At 40.8% G+C, this 22,857-nt stretch overlaps 1 protein-coding gene across 1 annotated transcript in view; it reads left to right on the top strand.

The window, feature by feature from the left end:
* ldlrad3 (low density lipoprotein receptor class A domain containing 3) overlaps positions 1-15,672 on the top strand; it is a 76,276-nt gene extending 60,604 nt beyond the window's left edge. The window contains exons 6-7 of the mRNA XM_034141173.1: positions 13,871-14,267; positions 14,812-15,672. Coding sequence (XP_033997064.1) covers positions 13,871-14,267; positions 14,812-15,016 — 602 coding nt within the window. The 3' untranslated portion in view covers positions 15,017-15,672. The remainder of the gene's footprint in view (positions 1-13,870; positions 14,268-14,811) is intronic.
* The last annotated feature ends 7,185 nt before the right edge of the window (positions 15,673-22,857 follow it).

The following is a 22,857-nucleotide window of genomic DNA, read 5'->3' on the forward strand; positions in this document are numbered from 1 at the left end:
TGTGTGTGTGTGTGTGTGTGTGTGTGTGTGTGTGTGTGTGTGTGTGTGTGTGTGTGTGTGTGTGTGTGTGTGTGTGTGTGTGTGTGTGTGTGTGTGTGTGTGGTGTGTGTGTGTGTGTGTGTGTGTGTGTGTGTGTGTGTGTGTGTGTGTGTGTGTGTGTGTGTGTGTGTGTGTGTGTGTGTGTGTGTGTGTGTGTGTGTGTGTGTGTGTGTTTCCCCTAAGTACACATTTTGTTTAGGAGCTATACCTGAGAGAGCTCCAAATGTAATATGATTTAAATATTATGGTGTGTATTTGGTTAAGGGAAAACATGAATGGCATTTGGCAGTTATATTAATTTACTTGGATCAATATGAATAACTTTAACTCCCAGTCCAAAGTGTTACAGCTTCATACACAAACAGAAAAAAAAAGTGTCCAATTATATTGACAAATGTGTGTCATACTGTCAACAGCTATACAATAAGCTGCACCACAGAAATGCCGTTAACCAGCTTTAGTGCACATTGGGACCAACTCAGCAGGTGAACCTGTGAGTGGCAGCCTGCAAAAAACTGATTGCTTAACTGCCACTTATCTGATCAATAAAACTGACACCAACACAGGCAGCTTGTGGACTCGAGTTAAAACAGGCATTGGATAAGCACAAGCAACTACAGCCATTTCTCAAGGATATTAAAGGTGACTTTATGTACATTTAAAGCAAGTCTTTGTTACATTATGCTTTTTATACCACTTTTCATCTATAGGCATCTGCCAAGGTTTATCCCCCAAAAACATATCTCTTGGAAACCTACCGTATTTCAAATGATAGTGTCCATAAATGCAATTCCTAAAAATACGTTTTAAAAATGTCTTATGCACACTTCACTCACCGCACAAAAATACCAGGCGATGACGAAAAAAACCATGAATTATTGTGATTCATTGAATACTTCAAATATGACCCCCGTCTCAAGAAGTTAATTCTCTTACAGCAGTGGCAATCACAAAACATTAAAAGGAAACTATACTAAAATCAGCGACCCTACGGCTCACAGTCCAAGCCCCTACTGACTGAGCCACTGCCGGAAAAGCTTGCATGTTTGGAATATGTTCAGCATTATTCCCAATTGGCAGTCAATGACTTAAAGCATTCAATACCAACAGTGAGGTGCTTTAAATGTGCTTTTAGAGAAGCCTCTCACAATCGGGGAAAGTCACATAATTAGCTGTTGGCTGAGGACTGAAGCACATTATTCATGTTGAAAAATCCATTCAGTTCACACTCTTGATAACATACAGACCTCGGAGTGCTTTGAAGAGCTTTGAAACAAAGGTTTTGGTTGGCAGTGGAACTTAAATTAGTGTTGAGCAGAGCAGGAATTCTGAGAGAGACACAACGTCACGCTGTAGATAAAACTCTGAGGAGGCTGGCAGTACATCACGGTCCTCGCTGCTGTACCATTTATTAGAAGAGCCTTCTCCTTTGTTGTGTGCCTCTAAAATGTCTCTAACCACGTGACAGCATCTTTTGCTGATCAATTCAGACTTATCCTCCTCTGCTTCAAACAGTCTCTCTTCATGTTTCATCTTTTTTTTGTTGTCAGGTTAGCTCCCATACCTTACCTATTCAGTTGACCACATATAGTACATCCAGCTCATATAAGAGGCAAGCTGTGATGGAAGCTCTATGGTGTTTTGTGACAATTTTATGTGTTAAGTTTTACGGATTCTCACCCACATATTTTCCAGCAGATACATGTGAAAACATTAAGTATTTAAAAGCGCTTCTGTGCTTACATAATTCTGTTATCACAGATGTTAACATATTATGGCATTAAATTGATGTCCTTTATTGTTTTATGTTTCATGTGGAACCTATATGCTGCAGGTCTCCCTTGAAAAAGAGATCTATGATCGCAATGGGACCAATCTGATTAAATAAAGGTTTGAAATGAAATGAAATGAAATCACCCTCAAGGCAGGAATATATTTCAGCTTAGAATAAAACCCATTAATTTTAAACAATATTCACAAACCGTTTTTTTCTTCACATTTGAGCTTCATGATTTCCCTAATTGACTGTGATTGTCAGATCTGTTTTAACATTCAACCCCGACTGGGGCTATTTCGGTTCTGTAGGAAAGTTTTTTATGTCACTTAATCCAATTTGCCCTCAACAGTCAATCGTCCCACATCAGCCTCCTGTCACAGAAACTGTCAGCTGAATCCCTGTCTCCTTTGTGACTCCTACATGTCATCCTGCCTGCTGTTTTTTGTCGATATAGCTGCAGGCTAGAGTTTATAATAGCCTCCTATTCGTCCTAAGGAGGCTGGTGGATCCCATCTCTGCAAATGCACACAGGCCTGACCAGGACTGTTAATCTCCACGGTCTTATCATAGAGCTCCATCACATCATGGCTTTGGGCGTTATCCGTTTGTGCGCATGCGTGTTCTGTTTGTGTCCACTCTCAGGCTAGCCTCCTCCCCTTCCCAACTCACCTTTCGGCCCCAAAGAACAGTTGCCATGGTGACTGTACCCGTCAGGTTTGGGGGGAAGGGGATCTTAGTCAAAGCTTCTCAGCGATCCCGAGCCACCTCTCACCCTCCCCATTCTTCCCTTTGCTCCAGGAGAAAATAGCGTACCGTTCACAACGACTGAATGGAAGAAAAAGAGTTGAAACTCCCAATTCAGCGCCTCAGTTCAAACATGTTATGAATAGAACAATGAGTGACACATCTTTGTTTTTGCAGCTCCCTCTGAGTCTGATTCCCTTATACACAAGCAGATGTGATAGTCATAGCCCATATTTTATTAAGTAAGTCAAGAACATAAGTTAGAGTCTTTCCCTGCTGTGCTACATTGCTTTCTCTGTTCCACTTCTCAATGTTCTCCCATCAGCAGCAACATTAACTACTTTGTGCCGCGGATCCAGTTGTGGAAACTCTCTTGTTGTTTTCTCTCTGCAAATTCAAAATGAAGCTACCTTCAGCAGCCATTAAGCTTAGCTCAGTATAAACACTTGTGACAGAGAGAAAAAAGCTAGCCTGAATAAAAACTCATGTGAAAAGAAATGTTGAGTTCTGAACTATTTCTTGGCTAGGTGCAGTGACCTCAGGGAGACCTCAGTTAGTCCCAATATGTCAATCGATTCTTGTAGTTAAATGTACTTTTATGGCAATACAACCATCCACCCCTTTTGGAGTTATAAGACACCATCTAAGTAGATGATATAGGCACATAAACATTGTATGTTTACAAATACCTATACATTATGTTGACTCAATGTAATGACTCCGCCATGCTGCACCATACATTAAATATGAGAACTGAATATACTCACTATTGTTAAATATTGTTGCGTTAACTATATATTGCCCTCTTATATCTGTCCCGAGCTTACCAATAATGTCACTATAGCAAAGCAGTCACAGTAATCTGCATTGTTATTGGTTATTAAATCAGTCTGACATCTTATTACAAGTACTTAATGTTGCAGTACTTACTTCTATCAGCTGCACTCTTTTTTTTCAGACCCAACCTTGCTCTCTATTATTTTACATTCTACGTTGAACCTTTTTTACATTCGCTGCTCCTTAGATAAATCAGTGAGTGGCCTTCCTTTCACCTGCCCTTCAACCTTCCTGTCCTCTCCTTTCCATCTGTCCCTCCACGCTTCCCCTCCCTCCTCCTCCTCCTCCTCCTCCTCCTCCTCCACTATGGATGTTTTCCAGATGCCGAAGTCATTCATTAACTCTAACCCACGTCCCCTCCACTCGTCTAGTGGCCCACGGTAGGCTGTGACTGAGTGTTATGGGGGGGTCTGATAGTGGCAAGCAATGGAGCGGACAAGTTATTACAGGACAGGCAAATAGAGGCCCGATGAAGCATGAAAACGTCCCTTCCCCGGAGCAACTCAAACACACACACACACACGCACACACACACACACACACACACACACGCACACACACACACACACACACTGAAGGATATGCCGAAGGATACACCGAGAGACAAAAGGACATAGTCAGAAACAGACTGAAAAAAACATGAATATATGGGCTTACATGAGACCATGAAGAAGCTCTTAATGAGAAAAAAGGGGGAATGAAAGACAGGCAGGCTTGTAAAGTACACAAACAGCCTATCCATTAATTCCTTCTTTCTCTGTGCATGCTAACAAGAACCGACATATAGTACATGACAGGGCACAGCAACAGGAACAGGGTGACAGCATGGGACATGAATATTAATACTGGGATGCCGAAGGGATCTGGAACCGTCCCGATGCAGAGCAGTTAACATGCTTTGCTTCCCAGCGTGGCTTGGCAGAGTGGATTTCAATCAATCAATCTTTTATGTCCCACCCAGGGGTAAATTTGCTGGCATGGGGGGGTTGTAAAAAACAATATCCCAGAACAGAGGACAATGAGGGTGAACACATACTAAAGTGTAGGGTGCAAATCTTAAGATCGCCGGAGAGTTGTCAAAACACATATTTAAAGATCGAATAATCCTAAAAGTTGTACATTCAACATCCTTTTTTCTGTGTTGAGATTATTATGTTAAATTCTCTCCATCTCTCCTTCCAAGTCCAGGCAGCATGTAATGATTGCATGAAGGCAGTTGCTCTAAACGCTTTGGCAGGTCAGAGCGATAAACTGTTTAATTTGCCGCAAATATATTGTGTGAAGCACAGTATAATAAAAAATCTGACATCCATGAATTGATGACATCGGACCTGTACAGTCTTTGGTCTCGCGTACAATAAGAACATCAAATGCTTCCAGGTTTCTGCTAGAAATAAACCTGAGTGTTTCACAGTTCCCTAGAAAGGATGCCTGTTTCCAAACCATTTATCAGTGTTGCCCAGGTGGATGTGTCTCATCTTTAAGGTACAGCACACAAACAAACACCATATATCTAGAGAGCAATAGGGAAAACATGGGAGCTGGGATAGAGGCGAGGCATGGACCTTTTTCATGCTCTGGGATTAACGTGTGATCTGTATCTGGATGTCTTATCTAGATAAAGAAGGTTGTATGATAATGGAAGTTGTACATGCCCACACACACACACTATCAGCATGGGGCTGGATCAGCAACATCAGACCACCTCTGGAGCTGATGTGGCTTGCACAGTGATTGGCATTGAATAGTGTCCGCACATGAGATATGATGGAAATAGATCAGCTCTGCTAGTAACCAAAACGATGCATCCATAAAGGATCATTCTCATCTCCAAAGTCAACGAGAAAAAGATTGAAACATTCACAGTTGCTGCATTTTGTATCAGAAACAGGTTTATTACCAGGTAGGTTTACACTTACGAGGAATTTGAATTATGGTGCATACATAAAAGTAAAACCACAATTAAAAAGGAATGCTACCTGTAAAGAAAGAAAGATACAACACAGTAATCTCACCTCACCTGCAAGCCTACCACCTCCCCACTTACTCAAATGCTTTGCATAGGGTACATATAGAAAATGTTAGCAAATCTAAATACAAAAAGAATGCAGACAACAATTGCTAGGCGTATATGAAGTGTTTGTGTTATATTTCATATGCAGACTTTAACATACAACTTAGCGACATTTGGTCAGATAGATGGTAAAGCTATGATATAAAGTTATGATTTTAAGTATAGTGTTCATAGTATGTTTTTCTCTCTGCTAGTAGTGGAGTCTGACGAGAGTAAAAGTGCACCAAGCTACCCACAAGTTGCTGTTTGTAGTCTCCCACTCCCTTTTTTTTTTTTAGATATCTCCACCATGTGGCATGGGTTTAGTTAGCTCATTCTGGAACAGGATAAAAGGATTTCTGGTATTTTGTTTGTATTGCTGTTTTAGCTCACATGAGCATCTGAGAGCAGTCAGTGTGTGCGTGCATGCGTGTGAGTGTGTGTTAGACATTTTTTTCTGATTAACTGAATGGTATGTATGTGTGCTGTATATGGTGACTGTATTTGCGTTGATTGCACATGTGTGCATCTGTGGGTGTTTGAATCCAGATGGAATGCTCCCCCCCCAAACACAACCCTCACCCAATGCACACCCTCCCCCTGTTGTTGATGCCCACCCAACACTAGCATATAGTAAAGTGTGAATGTGTGTATGAGTATTTGTCTGTTGCCATGTGAGCTGTCTGCCCCCTAGTGGTTTCAAACCATCTTCTCTTATAGTATTGGACTTATTGTGCTGACAAGCCTGCCACTGGTTCTGCACCTAATTTTATCACCCTGTCGTGTGGGCGTAACTCTGGCAACAGAGCTGCCAAATGAGCCAGAAGCCCACACCTGTAATTAGCGTCAGACAAAGAGACTGCAATAAGGGAAAGCACCGCTGTGACCAGCCTGCCTCGGCTGAAGACAGGCGCACTTTACACGCTCTGTAGCGGCATACCCTGGAGTGCTGAAGCCAGGGGAGTTTTCTTTTTCTTCTGACTCTTTTTAAAGATGGCACTTTGTGAATGTGAAATGAGCCCTCAGTGCATAGGGAAAGTACAGCACATCTGTGCCTGCCCTATGCTTTCCCTCAGGAATGAGCCAAAGGGGGGGTGAGGGAAAGCTCCATTCGCCTTTATTCACAGGCATTTTAAGTGTGGCAATTAAGATATGCAGGGTCTTTCATTAGCCAGATTTCTTTTCATTTTATTTCCCTATTTCCCTGTTTTGACAATTAGCATATTCATTGGCAGGTAGCCAATCAGGATGAAGGAATTTACACCATTTAAAGAAAAATAATTATTGTATCTACACAACCCAACAACATGTCTCCTGTTCATGTGCAGCATAGTTTGATTACAGACAGACAAAAGAGTGCTTCAGAGCTTGTTTTAATCAGTGGATGCTCAATAGCCTATTGTGCTCGAACATCGGCCCTCACTGTGCTTCAGTTGCTGCATAAGCTCACAATGTGTGGGTGAGTACCAATATTCTGTCTCATCTTGTTCTGTAGCCCCTCTCAATGGAGTTCTGACTTTATTTCATTTCATCTATGAACTATTTTGATGTGAAAACTTCCTCTTTTCTTGCTCATTGGCTATGCTACAGTATAATGTAAATATTGGGGTTTTCTGTTGGCCTTTCAAAGTCCTATCTAATAGTACAACACAGACACATGAGTGGACATAGTTCTGAAAATCATTAATATTGTAGGATCAAGTGTACAATCATTTTAGCTTTAATTCTATTTATTTGAATATTATGCTTAATTTTATAATAAAACAAAGTATATACCATAACCATATATAAGTTAACTGTTTTGATAAGGTTCCCTTAAAATGGGTATCAAAGGACACAATGTAATGGACATTTTCCAAACTATAATCATATCCCTTTGTTATTTATCTTTTGTTAAATATCAAGTTCCTTTTAATGCTGAATTTACTGTAAACTGATGCTCTGGACTTGCCAGACTGTTTTAGTTGTTCTATTGGCCTTTATATCCACATTACTAATGATTGTTCATGAAAAGTAACAATGTGTAAATATTTTGTGAAAACACAAAATTCAATGTCAACCCATATCGTCACAATATTGATATTGGTCAAAACATTGTGATATTTGGTTTTCTCAATATTGGCCATACCCAAGCCCATCACATTCATTTATCAGGGCTCATACACTTTTTCACCAATGATTTTCAATGACTTTTCCATGACCTTTACCTAATTTTCCATGACCAAAAAAATTACTCTTTCTCAGCGTACCACTGAAAATTGTTTATTTTAACATGGAACAGGAAAATAAGGTCTGCATATGAAACATGTTGTGCCTATCTAAAACAAATCAAATAATAGGCTTACTAGCTTCTACACGCAAAACTAACTAAAATCTCTCACCAGCGAAATACCTCGACAGTTAAATGCCATTTTACGTTTCATTACTATACAGTATTTATTAGATGGATAAAATATAAATTATATTTGATGCAACTTTAGTTAAATTTCCATGACTTTTCCAAAACTTTGGGAAAAATATTGTTTTCCATAACTTTTCCAGGGCCTGGAATTAGCATTTTGAATTTCCATGACTTTTCCAGGTTTTTAATGACCGTAAGAACCCTGATTTATACCAAACATTTCCACTGTGCCATTATATCTTTCTGTCTTTAGTTTTTACCTAGTTTTACCAAACTGAGTTAAGCCTGAATCCATGACGATGTTAGAACTAGTTTTCACACAACATAAGAAGAAAAAGGGAAGTTTCAAAGATAATGGGGCTAATTATCCTGGTTTTAAAACGATGGCACAAAGAGAAGACGGCAGCACAGAAAGAGATCCAGGCAAAAAGAATGTGTTCTGGCACTGACAGAAATACAGCAGGTGGTCCCTGTTACTTAAGGCTAGTTTGGAGCAGCATGCGTGGAGTTCAATTGTATTAATAGTTGGTAGAGGAGAGAAGAAGTGTGCGCATGACACTTTAAAAGACGCTATGTGCTCATCTCCTCTCCCTCTCCCTTTGGACTTTCACATCTCTTTCTACTTCTGTCCTCTTTAAACTCCTGTCTTTGTCCACTGGTGTGCTGTCTGTGCTGTCCCTATACCTCTCTCCTCTCTGGTTAATACGATTGATACAGGCTTCAGATAATGATACGCAAAAAAAGTGGTATAGTGGAGAGAGTGGAAACAGGAACATGGCTGGAGAGTGTAAAGGGAAAAGGAGAGAAAGTGGAGAAAGATTGAAAATGGAGATTTGGCAGGTTTCTGCAGTTGATGAGCACTGAGTGCATAATCCAGGCTCAGTGCAGTTGTTGTATATCATAAAAGCAAGGTGCATGTCATCTCCATGCCGGTAAATTACCTACAAGAGGGGAGTAGAGCGTAAAAGTGAGTGCAGAGGAAAGGAGGAAGCAATGGAAATCACAAAGCAGAGAGGGAGGAAGAGGGAGGCATCAGAGGAGAAGGGGGAACAAAAGGCACAGGAGTGGTGGGGAGGGGATGGGAGGGGAGAGATGTGGGGAGAAGGCACTCAGATGTAATTAAAGTGGCTGAGTGGAGAGGCTGCACCTCGCCCCCTCCCCTCCACATATGGAAGGTTTATGAGTTTATGAATACAGTATAGATGCACTGTTAGAGGTGCCAATGTCACTGGGGGGCTGCAGAGTGATGTCGATGCTGCATGCAGCAGACCCTTTTAAACATCCCGAGCTCCACTCACAAGTCCTCCATGATGTTCCTGATCCAGATGCTGAAAGATAAAAGAACCTACAAATTCAATCAAACACTTCTAGCTTAATAAGTTCAACTATTTGTCGATTTTCTATTACAACCATGTATCTATACTATACATACTACTACCTTTATCCATACTTGTAGAGTACTGCTTAAGTGACATGTTGGTGTAAGCATCACCCCGGTTCCCTAGACAAAAAGTAAATCCCAATTTCTCTATTATTTGCATAAAATAGGGCAAAGTTCATATACTGATAAAATGACCTTTGATACTATCCCGGACTGACGAACCCTTAGACACGCCTAATTTGCTGGAATGACTTAATTGGTGTATTACTGCTATGCACTCAATTTATGTACGAGTATATGTGAGCACTCATTTACAACTGCCATGTATCAAGATCATTTCTTAACTGTCAGAGGTGACCTATCGTGTTTGTTTTGTTTCCTTGTTTTGTTTTACCAGACAGGTGCGTTGTTTACTCTCCTTCTCTAATCTTGTATTTCTTACCTGTTTTTGTATTACCTAAAGCCCAATGTGATACTCTGTATGATACTACTGTTGTCTGTTATTTGTCTGAAAACCCAATAAAAAAAGTATGGGAAAATAATTAAAATATACAATAGGACAAAGTTTTATGATACCTGACATTTTCATACTAAAAATCACTGATCAGATGGTATACCTACAAGCCAAACAGCAGGTCTTTGTGTGACTACGGTAGTTTGACATTGAAAGACCTTACAGTAGGACAGCTTCCTTCACTTTAGTCCTTGTGCAGTCAACAGTGTCCAAGCAGCTTTGCCATTTTTCTATTTTGTTGACAGTACAAATAGCCTTCTTTAACCTTTGATGTCAAGTTCTACAGGAAAAGACAGGAAGGCTTCTTGTGAACTTTGATGTTCAACCTTGATCATGACATTTCCATCAAATAGATTTGGCACAAAGTAGCACTGTCAGAGAAGCTATCAGGACCAGGCACTATGAGCACATGTGGTGAAAGCTCACAAATCCCAATAGAAACGGGTGGCGGTAAGAGTTTGAAAGGGAGTTAAACATCCTTTGGTTCAGAATGACCTGTTGAACTGATTTCTGTCTCAGAAAGGCAATAAATACTGCAATGTTTAGCCCTACAATTTGTTATAAAATGATTTGATTATTAGATTAGATATACTTTATTGATCCCAATTTGGGAAATGTTTTAATGGTTGTGAGTGTGTGGCTTTTACCTGTGCCCTTTGATTCCCCTTCAACACAACATTTGCCCTTCTCAGAAGTTCAGGACTTTTGATGTGCGAAACTTCACAGAAATTAATGTTCTGCCATCAAAAAACAGAAAGTGTGAATGTGTCCGTAAGGTACCGATGTGTGATAAGAAGTGTTTCTTTTGAACCAGAATTACCATTGATATTGCAAGACCCCCCTAGTAGATCTTTGAATGTGGTGATCACAGCTTTCAATGTACCATGACTACATCCAACCGCTCAAAATGGACTAAAACACAAAACGTGGAGCTCAATCACACACACAGCGGGGGGGGCACAGACACAAACAGGACCTCTCTCCTCTAACAGAAAAGAAGCTTACTTCTTAGTCTCTTTTCCTTTTTTCCTGTCTTTTCATCTCCTGTTTGATTTGAAACAGCCTTTCACGCCTCTATCGCTAATGTAGCGAATAGGCTCCCATTGTTAATGTTACAGCATTATGAGTTCCCTTTGTGTGTATCCTCTCTGCTCCTAGAGGACTGCACTGAAACCTGATAGGCAGCGTAGGGTGGCAGTGGTGGGATCTCTCTATTTGTGCTTTTTTTCCCTTACTAGGTAATTATGGAAATAATTCTTCTTTGTTTTGGCCTTTCTCTTCTGAGAGTCCAGTTCATAATTAATTGGTAGCTGAAAGACTGGCCAATTTTAAATCACAAAGCAGGGGTCGAGGGGGCTTGTTTTATTGGCTGGTGCCTGTTTTGGGCGGCGGGCGGAGCATCTGAATTAGATTAGATTTAATTAAGGCACAGGGCCTCTGACTACACACTAGTTCATAAATAGGCTGTATGCCAGGCTGGTTGTTGTTGGGAATTCAAAAGCATGTGTGCACATACCCTCTTATTTCCCTCTCACACGCACACACACACACTCACACACACTGCTGAAGACTCCCCGAGGCCTTCAAGGTCAGGTAGACAGAGGAAACATGCAGCATGGTGTCTGGAAGAACAAGAAAACACACTCAAAAAAAAAAGTCCTCCTCTATTGACAGCCAGCCGCTGTGTCCACAAAATTGCTCTGACAAATATTGACTTTGAAAGACTCTCCAACCCCAAGACACCTTTCGGGGAATGAATAGTTTGACATTTTGGGATATACACTCACACACACTTTCCTGTTGAGAGTTGATCAAAAGATTGGTATCACTCTCATTTCTCAGGTTCAGGTTCTTTATTTGTACCCGTAGGTAGATTTTGTTTGCAGAGAAAAAGACAAGGGATCCATCCTGACACACTCTAAAAACAAACACAAACAACTGACACATCTCTAATAAAAGGACTAATAAAAAGTACAAGTACACCCTGCTCCGTCAAATCTCAAAATATTTCAAAAACATTTAAGAAGAAAAACACTAGTATAAACATGGACATTCAAAATTCATAATTAAATAAATAAATAGGCATCTGTGTGACACTCCTATGATGTGTTAATGTGTGCAATAGCTGCTGGGATAAAACTGTTTTTATACCGCTTCGTTCTACTCTTTGGGACAAGTAACCTCCGGCCCGAAGGAAAAAGCTTAAATTCTGAGTGCAGAGGGTGGGAGTCATGGTCTAATATGGAGCTGGATAACCGCTGTAACTGCCTGAGGTACAGGGTCTCCAGGTTTAGCTGTGGCTCACCAATCAGTCTGCTGGACCCCCTCTGCTCTTTAAAGTCAGGTTACCAAACCATGACATTAGTGTAAAAGACAGAATTGACTCGATAAAAGCACGATAAAACATGATCATCATGGTTTTGTCAATGTTAAAATAGGACAGTTTCCTAAGACAGTACAAACGCTGGTGCCCCCTTTTGCACACAGCTTCACAGTTTGGATCAGAGCTCAATTTTGAGTCAATAATTGTCACGAGATATTTGTATGATTGCACAAATTCTACTTTGCCAGCTGCTGGCTGTAGCTTTCCCAAAATGTGGAACTATTCATTAACTTACACATTGTGACCCTTATTAAATGTGTGATTTGAATGCTAGTACATATTTAAGAATATTACATAATCTACTTGGAAGTAGAGTTACCTCTCACAGGCATGTAAGTCTTTGTGATCATATTCATAATTCACCATTACAGGGTCACACTGGTTGACTTTCTCTGGAGCTCTACAGGTTTCATTTAAATCCCCTTGTAGCTCTATCTTGTACATGTGGTGGGAATCTCTATCCTGCGCTAAACACATCCCCCAAGAGCCTGTAAGTCTATATAAGCCTGCAATACTTCAAAAGGTCTAAAAAGGCTTGCATGCTTTGCAGTTTCATTGGATCGAATCCTTATAGATGGAAGCATTTTCAGACTATCGATTAAACCACAAGATATCTTGCCATGGTCATTTATTGGCAAGCTTTGCTGGATGTATACTCGACTGTCTCCAATTGGACAGAGATATGATTTATTTGTCATGTATATGAGGCATTATACACAGTCTGTTAAGCAGTAACACAGAAATCTCAAACACAAAGCATAGAAAATTGTTCCGATGGGTGTTTTGAACTTTTTAGGAGGCACATGGCGGTTTGATGTTTACGGACGCCTGAGGCATTACTGTAATTTGAACTGAAACAGCAACTGTAAAATACTTTTATGTAGCTCATTGCTCATTAGCCCAGCCTTACTGCAGCTTCGTAATAAAAAGGATTCCTTCCACTCTCCTTCCCTCTCTCCTCGGTTCAACGGTACTGTCTGCCTGTGAGCAGCAGGAACACCATTTACACCAGCCTCGCCCCAGAGTGCCTGATTGAAATTCTCACTCTATATTACCAGTCAACGGAAATGTTTAAGTGCTATTCCCTCTTCCCATCTGGAATAATAAGCTGCAGTGCTCCCTGGCATTACAGCTCTCCCTCTCCTCATTTCAGGCAGCCAGTTGGCTGCTCTGCGTTTCTTACCACTGGCCATGGCATTTATCGCCAGCGTTAAGTTCCCTGCACTTCTAAGTAGTTTGCCGTTTCCCTGCGACAAACATGGTAATGTGTGACCGCCCCTGGTGTGCCTTCTCTCATCTTCAATGCCCTGTTTTATTTAAAGCTGCTGTAAGCTGTTTGGTCGTCACAAATAATTATTTTGCCTCTTTTCCCTTCTTAAGAGTGAGGTCCATACTTGTGAACTGTGGTCTCAAAACTGTGCTCCGCTCTAAACATGCTGCTCCAGCATGTCAGACTGTTGTTATGCTTGTTATGTGGCGCTCTCATCTCCAAGAGAGGCTGCCTCTATTGACTCACAGAACACATTTCAGGATGAACCTAAGATACTATTAGCTGCTTGATATTCATGCCTGTCTCTGCAACTCCACCTCTCACCATTGTATTTCCTCAACCACCTATTACCTTGTTTCCCTCTCAATTGGTATGCCCTTCATTGGCCTCCATTCACCACCTCTCATGCTCTCATTTCGCCAAGCTCCTAAATCATCCATCCTTAATTACCTTTTCGTCTCTCCCCCACAGAAGCTCCGGGGCAGGACTTTGTGACTCTGGACTATCGCCTGCGCTACTACCCCAGCATCACGTACGCCGTCATTGGCAGCGCCGTCATCTTCGTCCTGGTGGTGGCGTTGCTCGCCCTGGTGCTTCATCACCAGAGGAAGCGAAGCATCCTGCTGCCCAGAGGCGTGAGGGGGAGCTTGCACCACCACCACCAGCCCCTGCTGCTGTCCCGTCTGGTCATTTTGGAGCGGGGCCACGTCCATCCCGGGGGTCCAGGCTTCTCCCCCGGCTCCCCCACCGCAGCGGGCCAGTACAGCTCAACTCCTCAGGCACTACATCTGCTGTCTGGGACCCTTTATCCCTCCGGACTCTCCATGGACTCACCTCCATCCTACTCACAAGCTGTTCTGGATGTCAGGTGAACAGAATAACAGCTGTATGAGAGTTTATAATCCAAGTATTATAAACTCTAGTTTAGTAGTAGTGGTGGTAGAAGTTGTCTCTATAGCTAAATCTAATTTAGTATATCATTTAACATAATAAACTGTAATTGAATTTTCCTCTACTAGGCTGGGTAATCTTTTACAGTTATATATTATTTATTTAATTATGTAAAATAAATTATTTGATAAAGGATTGCTGCTAAACATACATTATTTAAAATAACTTATAGTGAACATTGCTCTTGAGAATGAAATACTGATTAAAGTCATCACTTTCTCTGCAATTACCTGCTTCAAAATTAATCACTCAGGATCAATATGTGCAACCTTTGTTCAAATTCAAAATAAATTGGGGAAAAAAATCAAATGTTGGGAATGAGAGTCTTACAGGTGTTCTTAAATATTCATGTGATCACCAGCAGAGTGTGCTTCCTGAATGTTGCTGCTGGTCAAAGTAAAAGAAAATCCAACACTCATGGTCCTGACATCACTTTCTTCTTCTTCTGTCTTTACCCCCAGTCGGCCTCCCTGGTTTGATCTCCCTCCACCTCCGTACCTCGCAGAAGGAGAGCTTCCATCGGAGGGCGAGCTGCCTCAATACGAGGGCCCACAGGACCCTTTGAGCCTCCCCACAACGCATCTCTCTGCACCCTCAACACCCAGAACTGTGGCCTCAGGCACGCAGCCCACTTCCAGCTCCAGAGGGGAGTCGGAGCAGCCGTAGCCTCTCTGTTGGTAGAACTAGTCAGAACTCAGAGACTGTAGGACTGACGGAGCAGGCTGCAGGGCCACGAGGCCAGGACAGTCCAGAGGAAAGCCCTGCGATGGAGAATCCACAGGGACTGAGAGACTAAATGATGCCCTAAACTCTTGGGCTGATTGAAGCACTGGACTGAGAGGAGCTCATCCTGCGAGACCAATGTTGTGTGCTGGCTCCCCCTACTGAGGTCATGGCTGCACTACACCCTCATCTGTTAGACGTTCATTCATTTCTCTACAGTTGGCTTCAGTTGACGTGCGCTCCCCTTGGAAATATACTCTGTATGATGCATTACAGTTACCATAGCCTGCATCTCTAAAGAGTTAAACTTACACTTATTATGAAGATATTCATTAACCTATCACATAGGATGATAACTGAAAAGGTTGTTGTTTTTTATAGTAGTTTATGGAGTGGTGTTATTCTCCAGTTTAACTCACTTGGAAGGTACTTACAGCGCCATGCACCATTTTGCAATACTCCTTACCATACTTCACATTTCACATCCACAATGTTTTCCATAGTGGGCTTTATAAGAGATTTGTATTGTGTTAAAGTGGACCTATTATGCTATATTGGAAAAAATATATTGTAGGGCCATACCTATGCAAAACATGTCTGTGAAGGTTTTTGCTTAAAATACCAAACAGATCACCCATTGTAGCCATGCCTCATACTGCTCATACCCCTCTTTTGCAGCCCTGTTAGAGAAACGCGGATTTTGGGTCCTTAGCTTGAAAAAAAAAAAAAAAAGAGGAGGCGGAGCTAATGCCTGATCAGAATTCTACCGGAGATAAAGTTAAATTCTGCTGTGATAAAACGCCATCCTGTTCTAAACCACATCAAAGATTATTTATGAAACAGTGTGGAGCTCAAATGCTTTTTCTCTTGCGGGTTTATCACAAGGTGAGTTCCTTTTTTTAGTTCCTGCTTTTTAAACACATGTGCTCCACAGTACAGGTTGCTAATGTAAACAAAGACGAGATAAAAAACACGTCAGGCATTGTTTCTGATAGCAACTTTCTGTGGGTCCGCCGCCGATTTGACGTCATATCGGCAGCAAATCTGTATCCGCTCGTTGTACCCCCATTTTTAAAAGATTTGGGTACGGAGGAAAAGAGAAAGGGTTTTATTTTTCTGACGCTGCGTGAGTTCCCCGGCGCACCGGGGACACATATTTATGTATAAAAGACATCAAAAAGTGCATTTTGCATGATAGGTCCCCTTTAAGATTGCAAATTACCTGACTGACAGATAAAGTATGTACTTTTTAGAATCACTGCTACATTTGATGATTTAATGTACTTTGTAATTTTTAGCTATGGTATGTTAATGCCTTATTTTCACTGATGTCGACACATTTTTTAAGTCAAAGAGAAGACGATACAGTAGTCTGATTTTAATAATAGTGTAACAGAAACACGTACACTCGTGATGTACAAGAGCAGCTCAATCAGAGTGTTTTTCAGTGTTGAACCATGACCTAATAATAGGACTACAGTATGTTGGTTATAGTACAAATCAACACTTTGTTACTCTTTCAGTGGTACTTTAAACTAAACTCATATACTGTAAGCAAAATGTTTTCGTGAGACATATCTAGGTGAGGTGTGGAGGAATATTTGTTTTTGTCATTTGGTTAACGTCAAACCTAAACCGTGAAAAGGACCATTGAGATTTGTTTAAAATAATATTGAGCAGAAATTATATATATATATATATATATATATATATATATATATATATATATATATATATAGATATATATATATATATATATATATATATATATATATATTATATATATATATATATATATATATATATATATATATATATCTATATATATATATATATATATATATATATATATATATATATATATAGAGGTACATATCCTTACCAAATTAGCTTCATTAATCATTCCTCTAAGCAAAAGTATCACCTCTTGGTAAATATAACGTTTTATTACATTTCTGATTAAAGACCAATAATGTTTCTTTATGTAGACAAAAATAAATCCAGATGATTGTGTTGAGGCCTCAGTGTTTGTTAGTTTGGCCCTTTGTATGTGAAATGTATGATGGCAAAAATCCCCTATTTAGATCCTCTAAAAACGGTCCAGTAGTAATCTCACACAACAACATTGAAGAATATCATGACCTATATCAGACTGTTCAGACTTTTGTATGTATATAACTGTGTCATTCTGGAAAATCATCCTCAATAGTATTAGACAATGACAGATGAGTTCCTATCTGAAGGATCTGTGTTTAAATATGTTCTTTTGTTTTTTGACCTTTCTTCGTTCATTACAAAATGTTCAACACTGTACATAGGAATATGTATGTAAAGAAGTATTTAAAAAGTAGAGTGTAAAGCCTGAGGTGAATGTGTAAATGTAGTTGTGCCTTGCATCTTTCTTTTCCTCCAGGGCCAGCAGTAGTAATGCAGGCAGAAGAAAAACAATAAAACCAAAGATAATCATTTGTAACCTTACCTTAAAGGTGGGGTAGGTAATTTTGGAGAAACCGGCTCGAGTGCTCTGGAATTTGAAAATACACAACGGGAAAAAATCTGCCACTTCCTTACAGAGCCCCTCCTCCAACACACACGAGCGCGCACATGACCAACGAGGGCACGAGATAAGTTTGTGCACAGATGGAAGGCTGACAGGCAGGTAGGCCATCCAGTTATTTTAGCCGGGCCGGCTAAAATGATTGGTCGTACTTTTTACAGTATTACGGCTTCCACAGATGACATTTTTTATGGATTTTTTGTCAAAGCACTTAAGATATTCATTGCTATCGGGATGTTAAGAGCATTCCATGGAATATAACAAAAAGTGTATCTCGAGCCGGTTTCTCAAACTTACCTACCCCACCTTTAAGGATACTACCCTCCAAAGGAATGATTATGTTTCACACTGTTTGCACCTTTTAATATGTTAAAAAGTGCAAAGGCCTATAGAGTAAAACAGAATTGATGTTATTTGCTGTAAAACTGGAAAAACAGTTCTCAGGACGAAATATATACCAGCCTGTCTGTTGTTTGTTTCTGGGTTTTTTATTAAGGAAAGATCAAACATCGTTATTTCTCTGATTTGGTCTCATGAGGTTAATTATCTGCATTTGTTACGTTGCCTATCATGATCTTTTTACCACCTTGTATTCTTTATTTTGAAAGTAATATAAAATTCTGACTCAGATCGTGTGTGTGGGTCTTTCCTGGAAATCTCATTGTACGGTTTCTCTGGAACTTAACGTATTCTAAAACCATGTGTATTGCAAAGTATGGAGCTTTACCGCAGAACCAAACTTAGAACACAGTTCCCTAGATAATAAAGATAATAAATGCTGCTGAGTCTACACTGTGGGTAGAAACAAATAAACATTCTTTGGTGGAAGAAAGAAATGTTACTCAAGTTAGTTGTAGAAGTGTTATCAGATGAATGTTCTCGTACTGCAGTAGAAGTGGCCTTTGTGACTGAATATTATTATTAATTACATTATTAGTTCATCCTGATGCAAAAGTGTAGAGGCAGCATTATACTGTTGTGGAGCTTCCTTAGCTTCTTTTTATACAGTGGTTTCCAACCTGCAAGTTATTCTGCAGGACAAATGTGTATTCATATTTTAGAATTGTTTTATTGACTTTCTTTGCAAAAAAACAAATTCATAATTCTAACTTAATTGGGATTGAAACTATATCCTGAATGAAACAATGACGCATAAGCCAAAGTGTTTGAGATCAAGAATGTAAAATTCTAATCTCCAGTTTAACAAGTTGTTAAATTGTTGTGTCCAATAAATGTAGTTAAATATAAAGTACAATATTTCTGTTTCAAGAGAGTTTGAAATAAAAAGGAAATAAGTGAATATACCTAGTTTTGTTTTCATCACGGAAAACCTTTAACAACATTTATAAAGCCTTTAATGGAGTAAAGTTATAGTCAGTGAAATGAAAGCAAATATCATTAAGCTAGGAAGCTTTGTGTCCCCTCGAGTATTCATATTTCCCTTCATGCATGTAGTTTCTTTGCGCTGGCAGCAGAGCCCTGCAGTTCTTCAGATCCACCTCTAGAGGTCACCATGTCCCCATAATGAGACAAAGCTCTGTGCAGAAGGTCCAATGTGCAAAAACTGAAGCTCTTCATATTTTGTTCTGCTACAATGTAATCTAATATGTTCTGTCAAAGTAGCTATTGATATATTTCTTGTAAAAATGTTAAAGCTCAGATTTGCATATATCTAAGATTCATGGCAACTATCTACATCTCTTATGACACCTAGTTCACTGAATACATGAATAGTATGAATATTATCTCGCTAGTCGCCTCCTATTTTCATTGTAATGTCCCTGAAAACCCTGCATCTCATCCCGCCCCTCCCACCCCAATATCCGCATCACATTATGATACATCAGATAACATGTGATATCATCTCTGACACCCATCCCCTCTCCTGTCCTCCCCGGTGCCTCTAGCTGCCCCTCGCATCCTTGAAGTCCTGATCATCCTTCATCTGCCCTCACTCGTACATCTCTTCTGTTCACCCCCCTTGCCCCTCCTCCCTCCTTCAATGTTCGGCGCTTTTCTCTCATGGCCCCGCTCTCCTTTACCTCATCTTAAACTCTGATGCTGGAGGCCCATGTTTGCTTAGCCCGAGCCCTTAACTACACAGACTTTAATTAAAAGCCTGCACGCTTCTCTTTTGCTGCCCGTCCTCTCTCTGTCTGCCCGGCAGCTGGTGAATTGGCAGAAGGGATATTTCTTCATATGTTGAAAACATTTTAAGTTATGCCCCCATGAGATCAAGCCAAATTTCTCTTGAGTCAACTGACCTTTAGTGCGCAATCAAGCAGAGAGCCGTAGAGAAGATGCAAATGATGACAACATGGAAGAGGAGTAATAGTTGAGTTGGCTGTCGTGGTAGCAGAGAGGAAAGTGGTGACGCTCATCTTCATGTAGATGAGGATTATTGTTAACAGACACCATGGCATTATTCCAAGGTGATGGTGAAAAGAGACTACTCTTCCTCTCTTGGGGGTCTTTCATTTGGCATTACCGTGGCCGTTAGCTGTTGGATAAAATACAAGTGCCATTTAGCCGGCTAATATACTTCTCACAATAAACCTTCATTCTTTCAACTAGTGCTGAAAAAGATCCTTGAGGTTACTATTAATATAATATATTTGATATGATCATGCGGTGGTAATGGTTCTCTCCTGGAAATAGGAAAATATATAAAGCCCAAGTAGGGATATAATATACATTTAGCCACATAAGTGTTCCCTCATGCAGAAGGCCACTTTTGCTCCCATATAGGAACATGCACTCACTTGGCCGGTGTGCCATAGCTCCAGTTCACTGGAGATAAGACCCAGTGTTTTCACATGTAAATGGTGTGAGCGTGGAGGGGAAGGAGGGTGTATTGTTAGCATGGAGCGGCTCTGAGGAGCTCTGCTGAGGGTTTGGCCAGCGCGACCCTTATCAGATGAAGAGCAGGCCTCTGAGGGAAGGAGGGGTCGGCGAGGGGCGAGGGCTGGGTAGGGTTGAGGGGGCCAACAGGAGAATAGAACAGCTGGCGGAGTCACGCGTGCAACCCCAAAAACACACAGAGCCCAGACTCGCTGAGCACGGTGGGAATCTCCTCTGCTAAGAGATCCACAAACACACGGCCTCTTGTGTCATTATCAGCCACCAGCCAGCAAGTCTGAGCACATAATCACACATACAGCAGCACGGAGAGAGGAGCATGTCACACAATCACGGACACGCATACACACCATCATCCAGGACAATCACAAAGATTCACATTTCCATACAGGCGTCTTTACACATCATTAGGCTAACACACAATATCAAGACTTTGACCATGGTCACCATAGCGAACTCACCATTGAGAAAGTGGGCAGTTTCACTTAAATAATAAATCTGCTCTAATTTCCTCTTCCACATGGTTCCAACCTCCTTCTATTGCGTGTGTTATACCTTCAGCATGTTTCAAATAATCGGACAGATGCATTCATCTTTTCATTCTTTGCAATTGGTGCCATTCTCTCGCTCCATAATGGCACTAACACTGATTCTGCATGTCTAACAACAAACAATATGCATTTAGGTCTTATACCAGTGGATGTCACAGTCTGATAACCACCAAAGGATCGACACATAAGTTGAAAAGACCAGTCTGGCACATTGTTCGGAGGAAGTCAAGGAAAGTTTCATGCAATGCAAGTCTAAAAGCCTCATAAGGTGTGCCTTTTAGAAACGAGTTTTAGTCAATACTGAAGTAAATGACTATTTACTGAGAAAAAAAGTCAGTTTAAAGTTTTGACAATGCATCACCTTTCACCTCAAATGGCAGAGCTGTCAGTATGTCAGTCAGCATACCGACAGAAACCAAAATTCCTCTCATATATATGCATATATATGCATAAGTCGGACTGGCATTAGCAGCTGAAACAGTAACACTTCCCTGCTTAAGAATAGACCAGGGTGCTGGCTCTTGTCCTTTCCATTCAGGTCAGTGTTAAACACACAGACTAGCATGCTAATGGATAATCCCTGAGGACCGGCCACCTTTGTCCCAGCCCTAAGAGGATGTCTCTCTCTGGGCACAGGGTGACAGCCACCAGGCTGCCGGCTACTGGACAAGCAGCAGGTTGCCAGATACTGATCTCAGTCCTCCGGAGGGATGCCAGCAGGTTGCCAGGCTCTGATTGGTATCTGATGGGCGGAAGATTGGCGTATGTCCTGGTTTCCTTGTTGTTTGTTTCCTGCCTGTGATGCACCAGGAGGAGGTTTGGTGAGAGTCTTGATGAGTGGAAAGTGAAAGTGTGGCGTAAGGGCGTTTCGTCATGCAGCAGGTGGTCTGTATGTGTCAACAAAGACCTCCAGCTAATCTGATAGAGTACAGTGGGAGTGGTATTTAGATACTTTTGTCTTGAATGCAATCTGAGGCATTTCAAACAAGCTTTGAAAACAAATAATTGGTTTACAAGATAAAGAGCAGCATCAGCGTATTCTGCTGTTGATACAATGGCTTGTTGACATTAAATGTGTTTTTGCAATTATCTGTCAAATGACAAGAAATTCAGAATTTGAATGGTGTCAGGCGGTTGAATGGAAGTTAGATTTTATGCAAATGACTGAAAGGTGTTCCTGTGGTTATAAACACTGATAGAATAGAATAGAATTCCTTTATTGTCATTGCACCAGGTACAACGAAATTTAAAAAAGCAATCCTCGCAGTGCATTTCCACATAAAACGAAAAAATATATATCTATATATCTATATAAACATATATATGTATATGTATGGATTAGAGCATTCCACATTGCAAGGTGGACAGCGGGAGAGGGCAGCGCGTAGAGAAGCAGGCCGTCATTGATTTGCTGAGAGGACATTCCACAGTGCAAGGTGCAGTAAGGAGGCCATAGAAGGACGGTAATCCCTCAGGAATACTGGTATCTTTAATCCTTGTGAGGTGATGAAATAAAGAGAAGTATACTCTGTAGATAACACAAGAAACATGAACACAGAAGAGCAGAGGGACGCTTCAACATGGATGACAACATCATGTGCGGTGTGTGTGGTATTACACTGTATGTTGTTGGCTAACAGAGAGCCATATGATGATTATTTTAAACAATTTATCCAGCCCTGGTTCTGAACTGTCTATGATGAAAAATTGTGGCCACATCCCAAGTCTGTACCCTCATCTTTCTTTTCAACCCCAGAGGACTGAGCTGTACATATTTCAGCACCCAGTCCGTGCACACACACGCTACGAACACACAC

The sequence above is a fragment of the Trematomus bernacchii genome, unplaced genomic scaffold, assembly GCF_902827165.1.
Source record: "Trematomus bernacchii unplaced genomic scaffold, fTreBer1.1, whole genome shotgun sequence".
NCBI classification, from domain to species: Eukaryota; Metazoa; Chordata; class Actinopteri; order Perciformes; family Nototheniidae; genus Trematomus; species Trematomus bernacchii.